The sequence below is a fragment of the Melopsittacus undulatus genome, chromosome 7, assembly GCF_012275295.1.
Source record: "Melopsittacus undulatus isolate bMelUnd1 chromosome 7, bMelUnd1.mat.Z, whole genome shotgun sequence".
NCBI lineage: Eukaryota > Metazoa > Chordata > Aves > Psittaciformes > Psittaculidae > Melopsittacus > Melopsittacus undulatus.
Window position 1 is genome coordinate 42164124 of NC_047533.1, and position 27669 is coordinate 42191792.

General features: G+C 35.8%; 1 protein-coding gene across 1 annotated transcript in view; it reads left to right on the forward strand.

Moving 5' to 3' along the window:
• The window catches only part of FSTL5 (follistatin like 5), a 304494-nt gene that overhangs the window by 26792 nt on the left and 250033 nt on the right, over positions 1 to 27669 (forward strand). Inside the window, exon 3 of the mRNA XM_031048784.2 lies at positions 20128 to 20161. Coding sequence (XP_030904644.1) covers positions 20128 to 20161 — 34 coding nt within the window. The remainder of the gene's footprint in view (positions 1 to 20127; positions 20162 to 27669) is intronic.

A 27669-nucleotide genomic window follows, 5' to 3' on the forward strand; every position in this document is an offset into this window, starting at 1 on the left:
GCTAGGAGGAAAACTGCTGTGGAAGTCATGTAAAACAAGGAAAAGAGCTGTATGAAGCTACCTGATCAGCTTCTTCATTTCTTCTTGGAATTGTAGTTATGGAAGCAACATCTGAGGGGCCATACATAAGGCCGACAATTAGGACAACAAGGATGATAAAACTTCTTTTCCCCCTTCTGAATGTGGACGCTTCAACTAGAAACTCTAAATATTTGCTTCTATTAATGTTTCAAGATCTGAATAGTTTAATTTCTCCATAGTTTTTATAAAATATGAAAGCTATTTCTTCTTGGTCCTCAGTTTGAAAAAATGATCTAATGTCATGGAATCGTGGAATCATAGAATAGTTAGGGTTGGAAAGGACCTTAAGATCATCAGTTTCCAACCCCCTTCCATGGGCCGAAACACCTCACACTAAACCGTATCACCCAAGGCTTTGTCCAACCTGGCCTTGAACACCGGTGGTGATGGAGCATTCACAACTTCCCCGGGCAACCTATTCCAGTGCCTCACCGCCCTCACAGTAAAGAACATCTTTCTTATATCCAATCTAAACTTCCCCCATTTTAAGTTTTAACCCATTACCCCTTGCCCTGTCACTACAGTCCCTAATGAATAGTCCCTCCCCAGCATCCTCATAGGCCCCCTTCAGATATTGGAAGGCTGCTATGAAGTCTCCATGCAGCCTGTTCTTCTCCAGGCTGAACAGCAACAACTTTCTCAGCCTGTCTTCATATGGGAGGTGCTCCAGTCCTGATCATCCTTGTGGCCCTCCTCTGGACTTGTTCTAACAGTTCCATGTCCTTTTTATGTTGAGGATACCAGAACTGCACACAATACTCCAAGTGAGGTCTCACAAGAGCAGAGTAGAGGGGCAGGATCACCTCCTTGGATCTGCTGGTCATGCTCCTTTTGATGCAGCCCAGATTATGGTTGGCTTTCTAGGCTGTGGGCACATACTGCCAACTCATGTTAAGTTTCTCATTCTCATTTTTCTCTTCCACTTCTTTATATCTGAAAGTTGTAGGTGATAAGTTATTACCTGATTACCTGCTCTGGTTTTAGGTAATAAGCAGATTGCCCCAAAAAGTTTACTTTTGCTTTTGGCATTTGATCCTATCTGTCTCAGCATATAAAGAGGAGGACCTGATAGCTGAGTTCTCAAACAAGCAAAATATTTGCCTATTAGCTGATTATTATACACTATTTAGGTGAGATATAGAAAGTTTCTAACAAATGAAAAATAAAATATTGAAATTTAAATTTCACTACAGTATTGTGCATCCTCTAGGGAATGCTGCTCAAGTAGAATAAAGAATGCATCAGACCCCACACAAATAAATACGTAACTATATAAGCACATAGGTGTTTACAACAAATATTTTGAAAACCACAAACTTTGTCTCATCAGTTTACTTCCACTTATCAGCTTTAAACAAAATACGACAAAATAGGACAAGTAGTTTGAAATCTAGAATTACTGAGGGAGACCAGTAGTGAAACCATGGAATAAACCATGTGTGAGAGAAATCACATGTACAAAAATCCCCAGAACAATACCATGAAGAATGTGAGAAGAATTAAGGACAGGACATGAGGTGCAGTGAACATAATTTCTGAGATTTAGATGGTCTCTTAGATTAATGATTGTATGTGCAACTGGTAGTATGTTGCTGTTTCTTAATAACACTTCTAATCATCTGATAATGCTCATAGAATACTTAGAATAGGCTGTCTTAAGCATTTTGATAGTGGAGGCTTTCGTACATGCACGTGTGCCTGTGTCAACATACATATATATATATACAAAAACGAAAGGTAGAGAGACTTTGCCTCTATTTTTCATTCATTATATATTTCTGAAAAACATATAAAAATATACATGCATACAGAACAGAAGCAAATGGAAGTAGATTTTGTATTTTCAAAACAGGTAAAGCTTAAAGGGAAATAAAATGAATGCTATAAAAATATAAAAAAAAATTAAAAAAAGGAAAAAGAATGATGAGACATGATATAAAACTTTAGTCTGAAGAAAACCAAAGAAAATATGTTGGGTCTTTTTCCTAGGCAATATCTCTAGATGAAAAAAAAAATGGTTTATAGTTCAGCTTTTGGTATTATGGATACATATTAGTATAAAGAAAACCTAAGAATGCAAAACTTTTCTGAAGACAATTTTTAAAACAACTTCTGGCACAGATACTCTTATTCAAAACATATAAATAATATATTAAGGAAGACTTCCTGCTTCAGTCAAACACTTGATAGATCAAGTGTCAGATTAAGTTATGAGAGTAGAATACTTACTACAAATGGAAGATGATAATGCATACCAGCAGAGTTACATTTTCTTTGACCAAGCAATATGTATGCAAGTTTATGAGTGCAAAGATTTGAAATAAAATAGATAAAAAAACCTCCAAACCACCCCCCTCCATAACTGCTCTTCCACTAATAAAAGTTTATTTTATTTAAATGGTAGTCTAGCCAGAGAACTCCAAATGTCAAACTGCAAAGAAAACCAATTCTGTTGGTACTTAGGTATTATTTTGAAAAAAATTGTGTTCAAAATAGAAACATGCATTCATATGAAAAAGGGTTTGCTTTTCTAAGAGGGATTATGAACAAATTCAGCACCTCATGCACAGAAATTCCAAGTAGGCCTTTAGTCTCAATGCATGATAATCTGAACGTGTGACAAAAGCCTGTGTAAGGAAATAACTTTATAATTAGGCAAAAACTTTACAGATAACAAAACTTTTCTCTTTTTTTATTTTTTTTTTTTTTATTGTGAAGGTGATGAAGTACTGGAGGAGGTTGCCCAGAGAGCTTGTGAAATCTCCATCTTTGGAGATAATCAGAAGTCTGCACAAGGTCATGGGCAACTTGTTGTAAGTGACCATGCTTGAGCAGGGAGGTTAAGCCAGGTGACCTCCAGAGGTCTCTTCCACCATTCTGTGATTCATTGTAATACATAATAAATAATGACGTATAGTAAAATATAACCTGTTTATATTTTTTAATGTTTTCTATATTTAGCCTAATAGTTGTGGTATTTTACTGAAAGGTTTAAAGATACTTAAAAAAATCAGAATTTTTAAAAAATCTTTTACAAAAGTTTTTAATAAAGTTTACAAAAATCTTTTATTAAAAAAATATTTTTAGAAAATCTGAATGTTGAATTGTAACAAGAGACAATATTCCTCAATCTACTGTTTTAATGGGGTGACAGTAAAATATGTGCTGAATTAAATTGAGAAGTTCTTCATGTTTTAATAACAAATATTTGTAGCACCAGTTGATTAACAGGTTGTCCAAAGTGTTTTCAAATCATTTTACTTAGGAAAATACCTATAGTATCTTTATCATGTCCATTAGCATTCCTTTTGGATGTTGCATTCGAAAAGGACTATGAACATTTATTTTTCTAGTAACAGAATATTCAGATACGTAATTTTCATCCTCCACAGATGACATTGTCTGTGTTCATGTTTCCATAGATTTTTGGGTCTTTTTAGATTGTTTATAATAGATTAAATAGAAGGACTGATTCTTTTAAAATTATATGGTGATATCTCATGTTACTTGCAATAGAACAGAATGTGTAGCTAATTTAATTCTTATGCCACAGCTGTATCCATTTTCAGTGGTGGAAATTCTTATTATTGATAGAAATTTTCAGTCCTGCAGTGTGTAAGATTCTACATCCAGGTTTACTTTAGAAGATAATAGTGCTGCCTTTAAGAAACCAGAATATTCAGTGGCAATTGAAACCACTATTTTTCAGTCTCCAACATTACCTTTTTTTTGGTTAGAATTGTAGAAAATCGCAGTAAAATATGATTTAAGTATATAGATGTCTAGTTTCTGAGTCTGGGCTGCAGTGTTTCCTTGGCTAATGTCAGAGCAGTTTGACAGTCTGTGAAGTTGCCATGTTTTTGCAGTAACTGAAAGTTAGATCTAATGCTATGGACAATGCTGATTTCCCAGCTTTCCTCTTTTTATTCTTTAAATATGCAGCAATACCTTACCACGTAGAAATTTTTTTTTGTGTGTGTTTAGCTTGATCTGTAGGAAATGACAAACTATTCTCCAGTAAACTTTTTAATTTATCATATGTTGTATTAACAAAAAGGTTTTCTAATTTTATTGTATGTTAGTTGGAACTGCTTTAGTATTACAGTGGAGTTTTTAATATCCAGTAACTAAGATGAGTTGCTGACTTTCAAGTATTAGCTTAATTTTTTTTTTTTTGAAATTTTCTAACAGAAAATCTGCAGTAATTTACAAAATATAAGAACTTGCAGCAGTTAGTGCCTAAATTATAATTATGGCCCAAACTATAATTACAATAATGTTCATTAACATGGCCATTATAATGGCGATGAAGATCAAATGTTCAATTGCATCGTTTATATATGATGGGAAAAGATGAGTTGACTTGAACTAGAATGGAGAAAAAATATTGCAAAACATTCCTCTAAATTTATTTTCAGCCCCTTCCTTTGTTAAATGACACATCTTATACTTACATGGTTATGCTGAAAAATATCAGGCTATGTCTGAATAGCTTGTGAATTTCTTGTTAAGCCAGTTAATCCTTGGTTCTTCATTTGTCAAAACACTGAAAAATTTTGTAAGGGACTTTCCATTTGGGAGTCTTTTTGCATTGCTGCTGAAGTATTGTAAGCAATTTTTAAGTACCTGGGTTCCCACCTGAAATCATTAGGAAGAATTTGTAGCATCCTAATGAATATTGTTGTAATTTGCATGGCTCTGACAGAGAGCAGTATTTATGCAATGTCTTCAGTAAAGAAATGTATGCTCTGAGATTTCCAGGTAAAACAGGAAGGCAGCAGCCAATAGAATGCTGACTGTTGGCTTCTGATTCTCTGTCAGGGATATATGGAATATTAATTAGCCTGCACATTCATATGTTATTCCAGAGCATGCCAACTCTGCATATCTAACACATGAACGCACAGCCCTCCTCTACAAGCCAAGTGATTCACATGGTTTAGGGGAAATAATATGAGCACAGTGCTCCATTGTGAATGATATTATGGGTAGGGAGTTTGGTTTTAGTCTCAAGGAGCACTCTGTGAAGATTGCTAACCCAACTGTCATCGCCTAAGTACCTTTTTACTTAGGACTAATTCTCATCTTGTGGATTTAAGACCATTACATTCATTATAGTCAGGATTGTAATGCCCACCTAAGAGCAAGCACGGAGTGGGCAGAGGATGAGGAGCAATGATCAGAGGAATCTGTATAATGGAGAGAGGGAAAACAGGAAATTTGGAATCTGTCTGGGCCTGTTTCTAAGCCTCAATATGGGCCTGGGCTTGGGAAGTAGCTTTGATCAGGAGCAAGGTTTTTTGTCCAGCTGAGTATGTGTACAGAGGGTACAAAAAAGTGGACATGCTTTGTTTTTAACAGCTTTCATGGACTCCGTGTAACAACTGATTTTGTCATATTGATTCAAATTGTTTCCAGCCTTGTCCTTATTTTGTCTTGTTTTACCAAAGGGCTAATGGGATCTGAGTCGGACATGCAATGCTCACTCTTGTTTGGGTTATTTGTCCAGACTAAAATAGTTGTTTTGACTTCCTGTGAAAAACCTGCCTCTCTCCCTTTTCGCCCCTCCCTCTGTTATTACTGTTGCTGTTTGCTGTTAAATTAGGCAGTTCAGTTCTCATTAATTTAGGCCTCAGGATTAGGTCAGTTTAGGTTTAGATTAGAATTGGGTCCATTTTAGAAGTGTTTAGGCAATAATGATTTTGTATGAATGAAACAAAGCAAAAGAGCGGACAAACTTGCATAAGCATGCACTTCCAGTTTATTAAAGACAAATTTGAATGTATAAGCACAAAGCGTGGAATATATGCTCTGTATTTAGGTTTTAGCCTAAAGGTTATAAAATGTTCTGCCTCAATTAAAAGCACATTCTGTGTTGTAATGAATTGCCTGTAAAGCACAGACAGGCTGAGTGTTCAATGATTTTATTTTCATTTAAGGTATCACAGCCAAAAAAGAAATGCGCAGACAGTAGTGCTTCAGGATTGAAAAGTAGCCTGAGCTTTCCTTGTGTGGTCTAGTCTCCAAACAACTGAAGGTTTATGGTTCACAGTGTTTCTCTGGCAAGCCTGTTTGCCTGCAGGATCTGAGAAGTCATAAAATTTGATCTTCTAAAATCCTCTGTTAGAGAGAGAGAGGGTAGAAAAATCCATTGCAGTAATATGCAGCAGTGACTTCTGAGGACTAAGAACAGAGCTTTTCCTGAGCATGTCAATGCTGCTCTCCGCTGTAAGGTAACAAGAGGTTTTTTCTTCCTTCTGAGGCTCCCTGAACACAGTATCTATGTCCTATGCAAATTCCAGGATTCCATTTAAGTAACAAAGCTCACTTTCTTCCCCCACGCCCCCTCCTTAATTTATTTTCTAACTGTAGTCAGGAAGTCTTAGGAAACTTATTTTAAATTTTATTTTGCTGTTCTCAGGGATAGGGGTGCATTCTGCATTCTAATCTGCTTTTTTCCCATGGGCAGTAGCATTCAAAAGGCATAGCTATTTTTTTTTAAAGTCCCATTACAATCATTGTATATTAATAAGCTGACACCAATTAAATGTTATTTTTGCTGTCTCTCAGTACATGCTCAAAGCATTTTTAATGAAGTCTTAGGAAAGCTGCTTGTAAAATCTGTGTAATTTCTTTTACAGTCCTCCTTGCAAGTAGTCATTCTCTGGTAATTCATTGAGGGGTCTGGGGCAGGATTTAAAAGTCTGGAATTAAGGCAGGTGTAAAGTTCTTTCAAGCTGCCTGCTGGTGCTTCCATTGGTAACTTATTAGCAACACACAGCTGTAAACATTTAGTCAAATCTTTGGGGCTCATGAGGAAGAACAGCTTCATCTTTACTACTGTACTGAATCTTTTGCTGTGCCTTTCTTTGTGGTCCCATTACTGAAAATCACCACTGTGGAAAAGTTTAATCTCACCCAGTTATTTTAGGAGGTGACAAGATTCAGGTGTGTTATCTACCTTTTGATTAACATTGCCTTTTTAATTTCACCTGTCAGCTTGGCAAAAAAGAATAATATATGAAGTAGTGGTTGATGAAGGTAGTGTAATTATCTTCTGTAGTACTCAGCTTGGCCTTCTCACATTGCGCTGTAGGAAGATTTGCAGTTAGCCTCTGAATAGATAAGACAATGGTTTTGTTCCTTTCTGGTGTTTGGGAGTTGATGCAAACACAATCTATATCAGCCATTACTTTGGATTCTTGGTTAGTATTTTTTTTTCTTCCATAATCAATTAAAGTGGCAAATCATTGTCAAAAATTGCAATCAAAATCAAAGCAAAACAAAGCCAGAAGGTATCTGTTTTTTTACATTTCTTGGGATGCTTTGCTTTTGCTCAGATTCGTGCAGTTTTGATTTTGAAGATGATGAAAGAGTCTAGATACTTGAAGTGTATGTTGCTACATTGAGTTTGTGGGATCTGGCTGGTTTCCCATGCCCTCCTTCCTGTCTCTTACTCTTCAGATCCTCAAGACTACTCTGTATGTAATTCAATCTCTTTTTTCTTCCTAACAGCCAAATGTTTTATTTTATTCTTTTCCAGAGCTTCTTTTTCTCAAGCACTGTTTCCAAGGATTTAATACCTATTTTCATTACCTAGAAGACAGTGACTTTTATTATCTTTATTTGAGCCTTATTATCTTGGTTTGTTAAAACAAAGGTTATATACTGTAGCATAGACATATGCTTATAATGTGAAAAATAATATGCAAAAATCAATGTCCAAATATTATTAAAGAATAAACATATATAAATGTGTATAGTAGCCTTTCCTTTTGAGAGTTTTGTAGCTGGAAAGCTCTTTAAGTTTATTTCCCTTGTTTATCAGTGAAAAAGCCTCTTCTCTCTTTTTAACTTGGGGACCTTTATTACTGAAGTAGTCTCTGCTTACTGAAAATGCCTCTTGTTCTGGGTGAGGTGAATGCATAGATTACAATAGTTGTCATGACATCATATTTTTATTCCTACTCTTTTTTTAATTGCTTTTAGGATCATGTAAATTGGCCAGTTTAGGGCATTCTGTTTGTTTCTGTTAACTGAATCCATGGTAAATCTTACCAGACAAGAACACTACATCCATCAGTATGCTCAAATCTCTTCAACTGAGAGCTAAGGAAACGTGATGTCTTTCAGTTTCAGGTTTTTCTTCCCCATAAATAAAGCCAAACAGCAGCAACTAAAAACCCAACCCACACAAACAAAGCAACCTGCAAAAGCCCCAGCAAACAACCAGGAACCACTGGGTTTGTCTTTCAAATAATGGTGTCTGTCATCAAGCTGCCTATTGAAAACATTAAAGGTTTTGGTAGCTCTGCTTAGGCCTGATACACAAAATAAATGGAAATTCTAATGTCAGCTTAATGAAAAGATGCCTTAATTATGTCTATTTTGACATTTATTCATTGGTATGAGTATGCTTAAGTGCTTTTAAGAACATGGAAGGTTAATGCCTAAAACATAAAAGTCAAAACAAAGATCTCTCAAACTTTAATAAAAAAACCCTAACAAGTGTTACTATTTGACCTTGTTAAAAATGATCCAAGAGATGAGCAGGAGATTATTGTTTCACTTGGCATGCTTTTTTAGCTCTTTGTCAGTTTGAAGTTTTTATTTAATGTAGTTTGTTAACTAGGCTACATTTAAACTGTTCATACAAATGAATGTGACGTATCAACAATGCAACGTATGAACAGTACATTTATATAAAATAAGTAGAACAGCAATAATTTCTTTAGCTCTGTGTGATATTAATGACATCTGCTTAATGGTCACTCTTCATTCTGTCAAACTTTTGCAATTGAATTCCTTCACTCAATATGTTGTAACAAAATATTAATCTGAAATAAGAAAAATATAACAAGCTTATTCTTTCTATGTCCCCTTGTCCCATGAAAACAAACCAAACAAAAATTATCAGTCATTTGTTTAATGAATAGCCTATAACTCTGGGTTTGTAATCTGGAATAAACAGACTATCATTCAACTGTAATTTCTAAGAAGTAAGGTCTATCTCTCTTCTGAGGCATCACCTCCTTTGACCTGTTGGTCATGCTTCTTTTAATGCAGCCCAGGATACGGTTGGCTTTCTGGGCTACAAGCGCACACTGAAGCTGGCTTATGTTCGTTTTCTCATTGACTAACACCCCCAAGTCCTTCTCCACAGGGCTGCACTGAATTTCCTTTTTGCCCAACATGTGGCTGTGCCTGGGATTGCTCCAACCCAGGTGTAGGACCTTGCACTTGTCATGGTTAAACTTCATGAGGTTGGCATCAGTTCACCTCACAAGCGTGTCAGGGTCCCTCTGGATGGCATTCCTTCCCTCCAGCGTATCAACAGAACCACATAGCTTGGTGTCATCGGCAAACTTGCTGAGGGTGCACTCAATCCCACTGTCCATGTCAGCAAGAAAGATGTTAAACAAGACCAGTCCCAACACCGATCCCTGAGGGACACCACTCGTTACTGGTCTCCAGCTGGACATTGAGCCATTGACAACAACTCTTTGAGTGCGGTCATCCAGCCAGTTCTTTATCCACCGAGTGGTCCACCTATCAAATTGATGACACTCCAATTTAGAGACAAGGATGTCACGTGGGACAGTGTCGAACGCTTTGCACAAGTCCAGGTAGATGATGTCAACTGCTCCACCCCTGTCCATCATTTTTGTAGCCCCGTCATAGAAGGCCACCAAATTGGTCAGGCAGGATTTTCCCCTAATAAAGCCATGCTGGCTGTCACCAAGCACCTTGTTGTTTTTCATGTGCCTTAGCATGCCTTCCAGGAGAATCTGCTCCAAGATCTTGCCAGGCACAGAGGTGAGACTGACTGGTCTGTAATTCCCCGGGTCATCCATTTTCCCCTTCTTGAAAATGGGGGCTATATTTCCCTTTTTCCAGTCTTTGGGAGCATCACCAGACTGCCATGATTTTTGAAATATGATGGCCAGTGGCTTTGTAACTTCATTTCCCAGCTCCTTCAGGGCCCACAGATGGATTTCATCAGGTCCCATGGACTTGTGTACATTCAGGTTCTTAAGATGGTCTCGAAGCAGATCCTCATGTACAGTGGGCCCAAGGTCTAGGTTTTCACAGTCCCTGTGTCCGCCTTCCAAGACTCGGGTGCTGCGGTCAGAGCTTTTGCCAGTGAAGACTGAGGCAAAAAAGCCATTCAGAACCTCAACCTTCTCCAAGTCCTGTGTAGCCAGTTCTCCCGAAAGCTTCCGGAGGGGTCCTACATTGTCCCTAGTCTGTTTTTTAGCTGCTATGTACCTATAAAATCCCTTCCTGTTATCTTTAACATTCCTAGCCAAGTTTAGCTCTAACTAGGCCTTAGCTTTCCTAACCCAGTCCCTAGCTTCACGGACAACATCCCTGTATTCATCCTAGGCCACCTGTCCTTGCTTCCACCTTTTATAAGCCTCTTTTTTTCCTGTGATTTTTTCTCAGCAGCTCAAGTTTTTTTTGTTTTGTTTCAGTTTGGTTTGTTTTTTTTTTAAGATCTGAGCATTAGCCAATCTGACTTCCCATATAAAGACCGCCCTTTTCTGTAACTCATTCATTCCGTCTGTAACTGGGGCATAAGTAAAGCATGTCTATCAAACAAATTACTGAGTTTTCAAATACTTTCTTTACCTTAATATTTTCAAATAATCTCCCTTGATGGTTTACTGTTAACAATTTGTAAATAACAGAGTTCATCATTTGGACACAAATGTCTTCCTTCCAATGATTGCTTCCTGGTATCTACTCTATCATTAGACAGAATGTAATGAAAGTCTTTGGTTTGGTATAAGAAAATGTTTGCAAGACATTATTTATAGTTTATTATTAAAAGCAAACTCTGGTTTAGTTGTGCCTACTAGTATCAGTCCAGGGCAGGGAAAAAAAACAGATGTCTTTATATAAAGAAGGAACTATACTATTTATCTGTATATATATAAATATTTTCTTTTAACCTACTTGCTTCCAACATTAGCTCCAAGGGAAAATAATTAAAAGCTTTAAAATACTTTGCCTACTTCACAGTGGGGAAACTGTAACCAACTGTTGCCATATCTGCAGTTTATATAGCTTTACTTCATGATTCATTTTGAAAAGTTAGTTGAAATTCAGCAATCAAATACTGAGCTAATCTTGAATTTTCTAAGATTCAATGGAAAAAAAGTAATCTTAATTTTACTTTGCAGTTTCCTGAATGTCACACAGTAGGTAATATGGTATAACCTTTCATCAAATCTCTGGTTAAAATGAATGTATTCCTCAAATATATAGTAGAATACATCACAGAAGGGCAACTGATTAATATTCCTATGATGAAGTTCTCTTTTTCCTTTGTAACACTACCTTATCTGCCCTTGTAAGATGAATGGTAGGAACAAAGCATCATTCCTAGAAATTCCTTAGGATATTGGTTTTAATCAATATGGTAGATGTACTACAATTTCACCCGTAATTATGTCCCAACACTGACTAAATATTACTTGTATTCATGGATTGTAAGAAGGTGATTGAGAATGACTATGCTCTCTAACTGTCATTCTTCCTGCAGATTTTCTTTTACCTAGACAAAAATTTACAAAGAGGAAAGATAAAGCCTAAATAAATGAGCCTCAGACTGGCTGAATTATTAAATGCAATGTACATTATGTGGTTTTTGGAAAATTACACTTAAAAATCATCTCTGAAATTTTTAAAAAAAGGGGGTGGGTTAGATAAATTACTCCTATTGATGTCAGTGGGAATTATGCAGTTAAGATCCATCTATACTGTTTTTTTCTGGGGAAAAAAAGCCTACTGTATTATCAGGAAATATAATATTTCTCAGTAATTGTGAGGGTACCTGGATTTTTAGGAGCTGTCAGGAGGGAGAAGATAACAGAATACCCATTAAATACTGTCCCTTAGAATTTCCAGTGATCATTTAGTAAGCTAAAATATTGCCTCTTGGAGATCTTTCTACCCCTTCTTTGTCAAAATAAATATATACACTGAATATGATTAGCTTATGTCTGGAGGAGATGAATATACTTTTCTACAGCACCTTATCTCCACTGTCCTGTGTTTTCTTATTCTTTCTTGGCAGGCTGGAAGAAAGTATGTCTTATGCAGTCTTTACATGGGAAAGTAATTCTACCCTGAATGACCATTTCAAGTTTAATTCAAAATATGCACAAATAGCAATAATCTACTTCTGTATAACTATCATTTATGTAGGATGCATAGCTCCTCCAATTCAGCTAAAGAGAATTGTAGCCTGGATTTAACTACATAAATTGGCTTATACAAGTGTCCTGGGTTCAGCAGTAGCAGTCATTTTTCTCCTTAGTAGCTGGTGCAGTGCTGTGGTTTTGACTTTCAAGATGTGAACACCACTGATAACACCAATGTTTTTAGTTGCTGCTCACTAATGTTTACTCTGACCCAGGACTTTGTGAGTCTCATGCTCTGCCAGGGAGGAGGGGAAGCTGGGAGGAAGCAGACAGGACACCTGACCCAGGCTAGCCAAAGGGGTATTCTATACCACAGCATGTCATGCCCACTCTATAAACTGGGGGCAGTCACCTGGAAGGGCTAGATGACTGCTAGGTTGTACTGGGTATCAGTTGGCGGGTGGTGAGCAGCTGTATTCTCTTCCCTTGTTATTTCCCTTATCATTACTATTATTGGTGGCAGCAGCAGTGGTTTGTGTTATACCTTAGTTACTGGATTGCTCTTATCTCAGCCTGTGGGAAGGATGTATGTGGTCTGTCATCAACAAAGAAAGTACAAAGTCATATTAAATAAGTTATAGTTATATTTTATTTCTGTAAGAGTGATCTACCTAAGAAATTTATGCAGGGTAAGCTTTTATGCATGTTCTGTTGGGTAAAAAAAAAAATACTGCTTTTTTCTATTCTGCTCAGAACTGTGGCCAGTTGTTTTAGGACAGTTGCCCTAATGAAGGCAGTGTATGTGTGAAAGGGTAACAGCCCATGAAATAATTGACCCTTAAAACCAGCATGAAGATTTTCTTATTTTTTCCATTTTAAAAAAGACAAAATTTGGAAAAACAGGCCCTTCTCTACTTCAGTAAACTTGAAAAAAGACTGTATTTGGCCTTTGCTTTCTGTTTTCTTGGGCCTGTAGAATCCTTAAGATTCTTGAATTCAAAGATAAGATAAAAATCAAAACTATTTCTCAACGTCTTTTCAACTGCAATAGTAATCAGTGTATAAGCCTAACTCTAAGGTGCTTACTTCTTTTGGGAGCTGCCTGCAGCCTGATGCACAAAGGTCTTTTTACACTAGGCAGCAGTTTTGGAAATGTGTCTACATGAACCATGAGCAACTCTGCCAGAAGAATTGTTGCTTTTAAAATGCATTTATCTTTGCCTATTTTGGAAAAGGATTGTTTTATTGAATGTAATACATGGTGTATACATTTGGTGTATACAATGTTACTGTGACATTGCATTGCATGAAGTTTGGCTTGGTACTGCAGAACATTAAGAGGTAGTCTGTAACTTTATCCCAGAGAAGTTGTTTCATCTTGAAGGTGATGTTTTTTCATCTGCTCTGTTTTACATGGTACAAGGATTTCTTTAAGACTAGTATGTGCCCTATCAACACATCTGGGGGATAATGCCTAAATAGAAAAACTGCGGATTAGGCTTTGTGTAGAGCTTCCACAGCTGGTAAGTGGGCAGAAGAAAGTACGTCTTTTGTTGGACCCTGGTCTGGAGATAGCTTTTCTTAAAAGTATATAGGTATAGAAATGATGTGGAACTTCTGCATATTGTTATTTCTCCTCTGCTTCGCTTTGAGGGGTTGTAATTTGATGCACACAAAGAAGAATAACTGCTTTATACTTCCCTTCCTGGGTCTGCAGTGATTGTTCTCTGTATTTTTTGGGTTTCTAAATCAGCAAATCAAGAAACAAATCATCAGATTTCACAGTTCCCCCCAACTCTGTGGGGCTGGTGTTTTGGGGGGTTTTTTGTTTCTATTTTTTAATTAAACGAATCTTTCACTGTTATCTAGGCCTCCCTAATACTGTTGAGTCCATTTCCATAAGGGTTCATGATTCAAGATTGCATCAGATTTTCTCCAGAGGCCTGTAAGGCTTATTTTAAGAATGTAGTATCTAGTAATACCTAATCCTGTGAATGTCATTACTTCTGAAAACTTCAACAGTTGTATACTTTATTTTATCTCTCCCTAGCTACCTTGCTTCACATCTTGTTTTCTTCACACAATCTTACATTCATGCGGTGTGTTAATTGAAACAAGAACAACCTGAGGTGTACTATTTTACCATAATTTGCTGCCATAAATGGTGGTTGTCTCTAACAGTACTGGGCTGTGTATGCAGAATACCAGTTCAAGAGTCCTGCTGCAAGCACTAAATTACAAAGCTCTCTTTGTAGTTTAGTAATTTACTAAAAGTAGGTAGTGTTCTGAAAAGAGCAACAGGAAAATGAATCAATTTATGCTCATTTTTTCTTCCTTACTGTAGTAAGCAAGGCCTCGTTTACTGCTCCGAACAGAATAGCTTTACAAACATAAATGTTGTTGCTTCTGCTTTGCAGGTATTTTTAGTTTAAACTGCTCTTGTACTGCAGTTGCTGAGAGTCTGTTGAAGTCTGATTCTGTGAAACTTTTTGAAGCACAAATATTCAGCATAATGTCACTGATCAGATTGGTTCTGGGAATAGTTTAATAAATTGTTTTGTGCTGTATGTGCACTTGCTCTCTATGGCTGTGACCACACTACTGTTTCATTCATGAAAAAGAAGTTTCTCCACACTTAGAATTCCAATTTCTTGTAATTAAAGCTGTTACATTAATATAAGCTAATATACGTTAATACAAGCCAATATAGCTTATGTGTGTTTTAACAGCTTGGTAGAAAAAATTATCTTAGTACTTCTCACACTGAAAAATTATCTTTAATAACAATTATTCCTTTAATTATTTCTTTAAGTGATTAGATAGTAACAAAGTACCCCTACCGCAGAATGAACATTAATGAACACAAACCTAATTTTCTGCATTTTAACTACACTTTGATATGACTGATGAAAAATTTTCATTATAAAATGTTAATCTAGCAAATAAGTTCGCACTCCCTTTTCCAGCGGAGTTTCTGTAATTAGCGTTTTATGTTTATTAAATTATTATAATTTTTGTCACATATCAAGGACAAGCTACCATATGTTTTAGACTAATTAGCACTTTGTTTATTTTAAGAATTCCATTAATTCTTTCTAAATACAGCCAGCTTGGAAAAGAAGACTTTGCCTGAATTTTACAAGAAAGAAACAAGGCTCTTTACCACTAGGCCACTCTGGCAGAAACAGACCCAGATCCTCGGCAGATGTTTCAGGCAGAGAGATGAGTGAGTTTCTAGATGTAGTATGTATGTACTACATGCAAGTATGTAGTTTGTCTTTTCAAAACAGAATTAAGTGGAAGTCGGTATGCTTCTGTTTGCCATCCATGGTATATAAATACCAACTCTTATTTCAGAAAGGGAAAACCAAAGAAAGTGTGCATGATACGTATTTACATGGGGCTAAGAACTAGGTTTACTGTTTCCAAATTGCCCGGGGGATTTTCTTAGTCCTAGAATATTACCTATCTTTACAGAGCAGCTCTAGTCTTTTGTGTAAACAACTGTGTGCCTTCTTTGGAATCACTGTACTTTACGAGTTCCTTTGGCCATCCTGCTCTACTCCCCATTTGCTAAAATGAAGCCTTTTTTCCTAAATAAAATTTGATCCTATACCAACATTATTTACTAAATATGTCATTTCTGAACACTGACAATGTCAAAATGTTAGGATGTTTTAAGAGATATTGATACTATTAGTGTGTTAAGACGAAGAGAAAATAGCACTAGAAAAGGAGCTTTTATATCTTTCAAAGGCATTTCTGTTCATATTTAAATCAGTTTCTTTACTGAGCCTAATTTGATATGTGTTGCAAGTAGTTTATAGCTTATGATTTGCCAGAATAGCAATTTGAGTGGTTGGCCATCCATGATCTTTTTTAGTTCACAAACACAGCAGAAAATTTGACATTTTCTCCACTTTTATCCACTGTGCTTTGAAAAGTTTACATTCAATTAAGTCTGTTAGATGCACAAGAAAGGTTTCTTTACGGTTCTAATATGTTCTGCATCAATACATTTTATCAGGCTGACAAAATATGATGCAACATGAGACCATGCAAAGCCATGCAACTTTTCTGATTAATTTGGTTGGAAACTGTTAAATTCAAAACTATTTGTTATCTTGAAGCTAATAAAAAAAAGCTTGGAATGCAAGATGACTTGTTCTGCTTAGGGATGACTTATACCAATAGAAAACAATATATATTATGGTTCGTTTAACCATTCCAGCATTATTTAGATGGTAAATATATGTCATATCTTTGACTGTTAACAAGTGAGGTGAAAATATCTTGTTTATGTAACATAATGCAATACAGGAGAAAAGCAACAGAAATGTGTGTGAAAGCAGGTCTGCTAACTCCTCCACACCATAGGGTTTATACAGAATTAGCATGTTTTACTTCGTACAGTGATGTTAGCATGTTTATATGCTTTCTAATCGCATACTGGTAGAAATGCTTTATTTTCAGGCTGAATAGCAGCAAAGCCATTAGCATGCTGCACAAGTACAAGAGGAAATATCTGTAATGATGAGCAATTGTTTCTTTACTTCTCTCATGTTCCGTGACTCTCAGAGGTTTTTTGGTTGGTTTGCTTGTTTCCAGTCTGGGTGAACAGCTCCCATTTCCTTGAGGATCTGACCTTAATTTTTTGAAGTTATAAGTGCTTGTACCATTTATTCACTAACATAAGTCATTGCATCATAGTTGTTTTCTGCATAAATTAATTCACATACTTTCTTTTAATAATGAGGAAAATCTGAAGGTATATTTAATGCACCTTCAGTATAATTTCTTCTGGTGTTTTTACTCTCTCTTTTCAGTTGAAAAGTCTATTATAGTAGGCTTTCCCTAGGCAAAAGGTTAATTTCACAGTTCAGAGATGCTACACCCAGTCTAATCACTGGTTAATCTTGAAATAACTTGAGGCCTACAGACTTCTTTCTACCTGGATGCACTTGGCTTCTACCAAGGGTCTTGCTGGCCCAAGACATATCACACTGAGGCTGGTCTATGATCTGCTAGCAAAGTTTTTCCTGAGTAGGGTGAATGGGAGCTTAAAATTAAAATTTGAGTCTTTTGGGAAATCTAAGTAATGAAAAGCTGTCCTCAGCTGATATTAAAGAAAATAAATATATTAGAAAAAAATAAAGTATTTAAAGAAAAGGTATTTTCTGCTAAGGCCGCCTTTTCTTGAAAATGTTTTTCTTTTTTTTTCATTTTGTTCTGTTTTGTTTTTTAGTCACTGAGATCTTAATGTATTCCATTAAATGAAAAATTCTGTGTTTCTTTTATTTTAAAATTTCATCTGTCACTTTTTTTCCCTCCCAAACTTTGCCAATCTTCTTGCGCTCTCTTATCCGTAAAAAGGTCTTTCTTGATCTTTATAGTGTTTCTTTTCTCCTTTGAAACCAGAATTTGATTTTTAAGATTGCTTTCCTGCAAGGCTACTCTGATCTAGGAATCAGTTCTTGAATTCAGTCTTCAGAATCTGCTTATTGTAGTGTAAGCATCAGACATTATAGGCTTTGCAGCTTTGTTGGAAAAAAAATCAATTAATGTAATTGCAGACTAAAGGAAAGGAAAAAAGACTAGTGAGCTCTGTGAGAATAAACAGTGTTCATGGAGCATATAAACTGCACGGAGTTTCACTCTGACCTCTTAAAAGATATACAATTAAAATAAAACCAAATTCTCCTTTGTGAAGACTTGAAGAAAGTACTAAATGGATCTGTTAAATCAAATGCTGTCTATAGCTTAATGAATAATAGAATAGTTATGGTTGGAAAGGACCTTAAGATTATCCGTTTCCAACCCCCTGTCATGGGCAGAAACACCTCACACTAAACCATGTCACTCAAGGCTCCATTCAACCTAACCTTGAGCACTGCCAGGGATGGATCATTCACAACTTCCGTGGGCAACCTATTCCAGTGCCTCACCACCTTCACAGTAGAGAACTTCTTTATATCTAATCTAAACATCCCCTGTTTCAGTTTAAACCCAAACATGTCTTATCATATCCTGTATTTCAGGAAATACCGTTCATTTTATTTATTAAGAACATACCTGAAAATGCCTTACAGTCTAGTACACCATATTTTAATGTGAATAAAGGCAGAAGTCCTCTTCCTCTCACTCTCCCTCTTCTCTTCCTTTCAGTACCCAGAACAAAAAGCATCTCATTTGTAAAACTGAAGTTGCAAATTCTGGGGACAGATAACTGCCTTGGGTAAATTCTCATAGCTGTTCTTTTTCATGTTATTGAGGACAACTAGCTCAGTGTATACTTAACACTAAATATCAGCTTATGCAGGAAATTGCTTACTGTATTCATTCTCATATAGGTGATATGAGGGTGATTGGTGAATACATACAGTTGTGTACAAGTGTGTTATTAAGGAAAATGTATTGATTTACATACTTTCAAACTTTCTTTTTATATGGACTTCATTGTTTCTGAAGACCTAACTTTTTATTCAAAACATAAAATAAACCTAAAAATACAATTGGGAGAACATGCTGTGGTAGCAATTATTGTGTGAGTTGTAAATAATTCTTCAGTGTTCGCCAAGCAAACAACAGGATGTGTGTCAGACCATGAAATCAAGATGAATAAACAGAATATCTGTCAACTTTCGTTGTAGTTTCTGGGTATTTAGAGTAAGTCCTTTGGTAAATGAACTAAATAAACTTGCTGCTTTTTATTTTTTTTCTTTTTTCTTTTTTTTCTTTTTTCTTTTTTTTTTTTTTAAGGGAATCTTGAAGCTGGAAGAAATGGTTGTGTGCTTATTCAAAAATAGGTTCAGAAGTTTTATCAGCTGATGTTTTCTAACCATGGAAGTTTATATCCATATTTGTGTCGTGTTGCCTCAGTAGAAGGCATCTTTTCCTGTTATTTGATAATGTATTTTTATGTTATTTTTAAACACATTTTTACAGAATTGTAATATAATAGTATTTCAAAGAAAAAAAAGATGAGAAATAATGAAGTAACACTACTATGGGAAAAGATTGGTGGATTAAACAACTAAGGGGATTATAGTGGAAAATCTGTTGACTGTGAATCAGCTATGTAATTCTATCTTTTTGGAAGCAAAATGCTATTTTGAAATATGTTAAGATATGTTATGTGTTGCTGATGCAGCTTTAGAGCTGATGTGTTTAAAAAAATCCTTATAGACAACTCTGAATTGGAATATCGGAGTACTTGGCAACACATACTAAAAAATTCTTAAAAATAGAGAAGACTTAAAGATAACTGAAGGAAGAGAGGATGACTTTGTTTTGCTTAAAAGTTGAAATGTTTTCTATATTCACTGAGATGGAGGCAAGTCAGGAAAAATAAGAAAAAGTATTACTTATAGTTTAAGGGATTTTGACTTTTTTTCAGGATAAAACTCAGGACAGTTAAGCACTGCTTCAGGTCTTACACGGTTCTGGAACACTGTCTGCATATCATGCAGTAAGCTGGCAGTGGCCTCTGCAATTATCTAGCTAAACCAGTTGCTTAAACCAGATGTAACTTCAAAATTAGAATTATAGAATGCTTAGGGTTGGAAAGGACCTTAAGATCATCTAGTTCCAGCCCAGATTGTATAGGGTCTTGTTCAGCTGAATTATGAGCATCTCCCAAGACAGAGATAAAGTGACAGAGACTGCACAGGTTCTTTAGTCAGTGTGTTCCAATGCTTAATCACTGTCATTGTGAAAAATGTGAAAAATACCGTGTGAGTTTAAAACCAGGTTATATAGGAATCTTTCTGCAGCAGGCAAAGTGTAATTAATTTTATCTTGGAGCAGGAAGGAGGGTGAATTAGACTGTCTCTGTATGTCTGTTGTTTTTGTGTTAACTAATTCCTTAAATAATACATTTTTCTGCTTTTAATTGCAGCAGGAAAAGAATCAGGAAAGCTCAAGAAATAAAGGTAAGTGTTAATTATTTTCAAAATGTGGAGATAATTGTTATCATCAAAAATCTAACATCCATTGTTGGTAAAACATCCAGATAAATTGTTTCCTGAGTGTTTTGGTATTTGATATTACAAAACTATATCCAGGAAAGTGGGATGAAATGTAGAAAGTAAGTTAATAAGCTACTATTTTTGAAACTCTGCTTGAGATGAACAAAGCTGACTGCTGTACTCTGGATAGGATGGGCTGCATGGCTTCTCACCAAGTTTGTGTCCTCAGCTATGAACACTTATTATACTTCAGTGAAGCATCAGTACCGTCACTTTAGCTTCTACCTCTCCAGTAAATCTGTGACTGGATGTGATTCCAGTTTGTGCACAAACTGATCACATCCTTAGTAGGCTGCCTTGCAAAACCAGTATCAGCTACGTGTTTTGCATACAATTTTTTTATACTTTCACTGCACTTTACTCAATGCCAGTAGCTAAAAAGTACATGAAATAGAATATCCAGGTTAAAAACCTAGCCTTGTTTCAAGAAAATTAGAAGAGTTCAGGAAACCAAATAGTGTATTTCATGCTTACTCGTATGACGCGAGTTAGCTGTTTATAATTCAGCTATATATATCACAGTACTCATTAATCTCAGTTTTCTTGTTTTCCTTCCAACTAAGACTACACACAGACACCTGAAGACAAGCTAAATCCAATAGCTGTTTGGAGTTGTGTCAGGACAATTACATTATTCACACTGATATCATGTTTTACATCATCGAAGGATCTGTGGTCCTTCATTTGAAGCATGTGCATAGTAAAACCCTTTCAGTTTCAACTGTCATATTAATTAGGTGTTAATTTAGTTAACTAACCAAAGAAACAGTTTTCAAAAGCTGGCAAAATATTGCCCACAGCTACATCCAAAGGAAAGCATTCTACTTGTAGGGAGATATCCATTACCTCCAAACAGGCAGTGACATTGGTGCCCAATTGCACAGAATTTATTGTGATTATATCTGTAACATCTTTTGAGAAAATTTTCAATCTGCTAAACTTCCTTCATGCTGTGCATGTCTCTGCCTGTACTGACAATTCAACTTCGAAGATTTCGGTGGTCTGGAAGACTACTCGTGCATGTAGTAGACTTTGGGATATATATGTAGGAACTCTTAATTGATTAATGCTTTGGGGGGATTGTTTTGTGGCTTTTTTATTTCTTTTTTTTTGCCTATTCTTTTCATATTCTTTAAATTTCTTATTTGTTTTCATGTGTTCTTTTTCCATGTTAATGCAAAGTTTCAGAACGATATTTTTATTTCACTTCTAACTTAAGACATATAAGATCTTGAAGGTGTTTCTTCTTAAAATATTGGTTGGTTTGGATGAAACAAGGTTAAATTAATATTTCATCATAAATATTCTTCATTGTCAATAAGCAGCTACCCTTCACGTGTGCAGTATCTAAATATGTTGTTCTCTGCATGTGTTCTTGTGAGATAGGTAAATGCTGCGGTTTATCCCCAGCTGGCAACTAAGCTCCACTCCGCCACTCACTCTCTCACCCCCAGTGGGATGTGAGAGAGAACAGGAAGAATAAAAGTGAGAAAACTTGTGAGTTAAGATAAAGACAGTTTAATATGTAAAGCAAAAGCCACACACACAAGCAAAGAAAACCAAGGGATTCATTCACCACTTCCCATCGGCTGGTAGGTGTTCAGTCATGTCCACGAAAGCAGGGATACATGCCAAGTAGTTTCTTGGGAAGAAAAATGCTATAACTCTGAATGTCCCTTCCTTCCTTCTTCTTCCCCTAGGTCTATATACAGGTCGTGATGCCCTATGTTATGGAATATCCCTTTGGTCAGTTGGGATCAGCTGTCCTGGCTGTGTCCACTCCTAGTCTCTTTGTATATCCCAGCCTCCTCACTGGTGGGGGTGGGGGGGGGGGGTGTATGAGAATCACAAAAGGCCTTGGCTCTGTAAGCAGACTTGTAAACAGCAGACTTGACTCTGTGGAGGCCTTGACACTGTTCAGCAATAATTAAAACATCCCTGTACTGTCAACACTGTTTCCAGAATAAATCCAAAGCCCCATACTACCTACCATGTGCAAAATTAACCCTTTCCCAGTCCAAACCAGCACTTAAATTATCTCCAGGGTCTTAGGACAGGGTTCTAACAATATTCCTTACTCTTTCCACGTATGGCAGATACCATAGAAGGTAAAAGGACAAAAACATTTTCTGTGCTTCCTTTAATATTCTGAAACTCTCAGAACCAATATTTTAGTCTTAATACAGAGCACCACTATAGCTCATGTTAAAGATTCCTACCAAATGAAACCGGAATCTCTGATGTGCCTCATAACTTCCATTGATACCAATGTTTCAGTAGCTGATTTTTATCAAGAATTTTTTCATAATAGAGAAGACTATTTTTACGAGGAGGGTATTGCAGCAGAACTATAGTCAAATACCTTTTGACTTCAGAAGGATCCAGACATTAGTAACAAGCACCATTCTATATCTTTTACTATAAAAGCCTAACTTTTTAATTTTTCTTAATCTATTGCTATAAATCTGATTGCTAGTCATGTTTTAGCAGTGATGTTATTGTTTTGTAGTGTTTGTGGTTTTTCTCCTGACATTTTTCTGACCCATTTGGTTTTCCCATCTGTTACTTCTGTCAGCCACTAAATCAATCACACCAAAATAGAAACCAGTACTCAGACATACCCTGTTCTGACACTAATCCCATCTCTCTCTGATCTGTGATATTCTTTTTCATGTTTTATTTAATGGATAATAGACTAATAGACCTTTGTTGTTACTGTCTGAGGAAAAAAAAAAAACAACACTGCTTTTATGTAAAATGATACATTAACATTTTACAAATTTTGTATATACTGGCAAACTTCCTTATACTTCTGAGACTTCTTCGTGCATGAAAATAGTTATCACCAGAGCAAAATAAATATTAGTTTCATAAAACATGTCTTTAATATGAAAGAAATAACAAGGCAAAGAATTACCAACTAAAATCTCACTAAATTTTCTTCCTGATTTGGAGTCACAATTTGACCTCCTTTACGTCTCCTTTCCAGTGCTAACTCCCTCAGACAAATGAATATTTTATTCTAAACCTTCACTGGACTTTAAAATAGATACTTGTGGAGTAAATTGGAAATATGTTTGCCAATATCAAATTGTGTTGTATTTAAGCAATGTGCAGAATTTTCTTCTCAGCTTGCTCTTAACTTTGGAGACTTTCAGGTGCTTTTAAAAACTTACATTACAAACTTTAAAGTTGAAATAGTTTCTGACAACATTATTCTGGAAGACTTTTCTTTCTGAAGAACCAGAAGGCTGACTTAGTGACACATTGATTAGGCAAACTTCAAAGCCATCTCAATTCCTTTGCTTAGAAAAAGCACAAGCATCCTGGAAATAGTGAGTCACAAAATACTTCAGTTAACTGGTAATGTTTCAGATGATCCATTCCTAAACTCAGTCATGGTTATTTTGAATTACAGAACAATAATTTTCTTTTTTAAGAACTAAAAATCAATCTCGGTATGGAAAAGCAGTGTGCAATGTATATTCCTAAGAAACAACAGTAGCAAAACCAGAGAAAATCTACTAGACCAGAAAAGCTAAAAACTGGTTTTGAATTTAGGTGATCATTTTGCTGATATGGAACAAAGAGATGATACTGTATACAACTTGTGTATTTTTGGCTGTTTGTTTTAGCGAATTAAATAACAGTTGTGAAGGATACAAATATTGCTCCAGATAAAATTTGGAAAGCATGCACTTTTTGTAGCATTTGCAAAATAGCCTGCAAATTATTTTAGTGATATTAACTTGAATGTTAATATTAACTTTTACTTGAGTACATTTGAGACTGACTCTATAGTATACTGATCAAATTTTTGCTACCTACTATTGATCTAAGCTTTGAATATTATTAACAGTCAAACCTAGAGTTTAGAGAATACTGACTGACAGTATTTTAATTACAACCTGAGTTTCTAATTGTATTCAGTCCTCCTCATTTCGTGCTTACCTTAATAATTTGAATGTAAAATCACTGTTGACTCACAGATCAGTTTCAAAAATATAATTATCTATTCTTATGAACATATTGCCAGACTCCTCTGATATCATTAATAAACATCTATTCCTTTTATGACCTTTAGCTACTAAAATAAAGAGGATACCATATGGATATCACTTATATATCTTACTTGCTTTGTAGTCCTTAAAAACTTAGCATACTTGCACAACACTTGTGGCCTTGTCTGGGATTCCAGATTGGTGGTGGTGTCTTCTTCTATACAATGATAAATGTAAGACAAAAAGGAGTGAAAAAATGCTTAAGACTGTTCACAATTGAAAGAATTTAAGGGAAAAAAAAAACAGTAAGGCCTTAATTAAAGCAATAACTTCTAAAAGTGACAACTTAGCTGAGATACTCTCAAATGCCAGTGGGCAAGCAAGCTGTTATGTCTGTCCTGCATTGTGACTGGCTGTTATTATTTTTTATAATGGCCAAACCTACATATGTTCTGATACAGTATAGATGGCATCAGCAGCTTATGTCATGTTAAACCAATTAACTATGACAAAAAAACGCACTTTGTTACTTTCTGTAATGTATCCAGTGACTCATTATGTCTGCTTGATCAAATTATTCTAAATGTTTTTCAACAGACTTGTATTATATGAGTGTGGTTAGAATGTGAACTTCAGTCCTCCTAGACTGAATTGATTAATGTTTTAGTTCATTACATTGTAGTATTCAGTCTCTGCTGGAGCAGTATGTATCAGAAAAAGAAAAGTATATGTATATTGAGAAAACATTTTCTGCGTATATCTCTTGCAAGCAATTTAAAGGAGAATCAGATCTTATATAACCTTGAAAGATGAGTCTGTTGAACATGATTTCCACCCTTACTCTTAATTTTTGCACCACTGTATATCACTCAGATGCTAGCTGAAGCAATCAGAGTGTTCATTTTTACCTTACTCGTTGAATAGCAGGGATTGATTCATTTTGTTATCCACTAAGGTCATGTTCTAGTTTACTCCAAGCACACTCTTGCCACTGCTTCAGACACTAGAACACAATTAACAGTGTCAGATCCTGTTAACGTTTACATCATAACTGGAAGCAGATATTAAAGTGAAGTGCAAATTAAAGGCTGCTAAAAGGGCTGCCACTAACAATTATGGTGGGGCAGTATTAAATTTCTCATTTGTTTCCAAAGGTCAGATTAATAAAGCTGCATGGCACATTATCATAAAGGGTGGACCCAGCTGTCTGCTTTGATTATGCTTAAAAGTCTGGTGTTTCTAAGGAGACTTTGCAAGGAATGAAAGCATCTATTTTAACTAGCAGTTTAAATGTGGGTAATTATTAGAACCTTTTCTGAAAAGATCCAAAGAGATTGCTGTCGATAAAATGGCTTTCTGCTTTTCAATTTACAGATATAAGTTTTCTTTATCAATTCATTTCAGTTTTTAATCCTTAAATGTTAAATACCTTCTCAAGTACCTGAAAAGCTAATTCCTTAGGTGAATCAGCTGTAAACTAAGCTGCCTCAAATATTAATAATAGACCTTTCTATATCTATTCCAACATGACTTAATGAAACTTTCTGGTTTTCTTTTTCCTTTCATTACATTTTTCTTGATTCACAATGGTTTTCATGAATTCTGTTACAAGAAATAGTGTTGGGGTTTTTTTTCCATAACAGCAACAGTTTCCTGTTGTGTCGTCTACCTGCCTATATGAAGAAAATACTCTCTACCATTATTTCTACTGTGAAGAATATAGGGATCTTTAGGAAAAATGTTAATTATATGGTATCTAGTACAAATATCTATCTACCTATCTAACATCATACTAATCTAGTACCCTGATACATGAATAAGCAAAATCCTATGGGTATTACAGAAATGAACATAACTTCAGTATCACAGGTATATTTCCCATTTGGTACTTAAAAGACCACTAGTATTTTAAATTATTTGGAAGATAAAATCCAGGTTTGTTGGTAGATAGAGAGCAAACCGTTTTCGATCCAAAATTTACACTGGAACTGATCCCCATTTATGCACAGCTTCTTCAGAAAATCGTTTCAGCACTACTGGGATTTAAATGAGGAAAATTTTGTCTTCTGAAAATACCTCTCGGACCATACAGATGCTGGACATAGATATTCCACAGATAAGAACTACAAGCAGTTTAACTATTTATAAAGACTTTAATTCAGGTAAAAAAAAATTGATAGATTGTTTATAACTTAAAATTTAATTCTCTAGAGTCAAATGAAAAACTGTGTTTACATTGCAGGCATTCAAGTAATTAGTATGAAAAGATGCAACACTTCTTTGCTTATGCAATTGCATGCATCTTTAGTAAATTAATGCAACTTTGTATGCTTTCTACCTAGTAATAAAAAATCCAGGCATTTTTGCAAATAGCTATTTAAGGTTTTGTTAAAATGTGAAAATTAATTAGATACTGGGATTTTTTTTTTTTTTTTTTAATATGGCAAAAAGTTGCCAGTAGTTACTAAGATACAGATGTGCATATCTTAGAATCATAGAATTATAGAATAGTTAGGGTTGGAAAGGACCTTAAGATCATCTAATTCCAACCCCCCTGCCATGGGCAGGGACACCTCACACTAAATCATGTCACCCAAGGCTTCATCCAGCCTGGCATTGAACACCATCAGGCATGGAGCATTCACAACTTCCCTGGACAACCCATTCCAGTGCCTCACCACCCTCACAGTAAAGAACTTCTTCCTTCTATCCAATCTAAACTTCCCCTGTTTAAGTTTCAACCCATTACCCCTTGTCCTATCACTACAGTGCCTAATGAAGAGTCCCTCACCAGCATCCCTGTAGGCCCCCTTCTGATACTGGAAGGCTGCTATGAGGTCTCCATGCAGCCTGTTCTTCTCCAGGCTGAACAGCCCCAACTTCCTCAGCCTGTCTTCATATGGGAGGTGCTCCAGTCCCCTGATCATCCTCGTGGCCCTCCTCTGGACTTGTTCCAACAGTTCCATGTCCTTTTTATGTTGAGGACCCCAGAACTGCACACAATACTCCAAGTGAGGTCTCAGGAGAGCAGAGGAGAGGGGCAGGATCACCTCCTTTGACCTGCTGGTCACGCTCCTTTTTATGCAGCCCAGGTTATGGTTGGGTTTCTGGCCTGTGAGTGCACACTGAAGCTGGCTCATGTTAATTTTCTCAGTGAACAAAACCAAGGAATGTTGTTGAAGGAATTGAGGTTTAAACGGAAAATGAGATTGTGATGGTACAGATTTCAGGGAGCCAGACTAATGGTTTTTGCTACAATCAAGGCTATAATTTGGAAACAAATGAAAGAAGGAAAATAAAAACTTTATGATGATGTGAGTAACCAACATGTCATAAAGAAGCACGTGTGTTTGTATCAAGGAAGGTTTTCCTTGCAGGGAAGAGCAATAATAAAAAGTATTAAATATATGG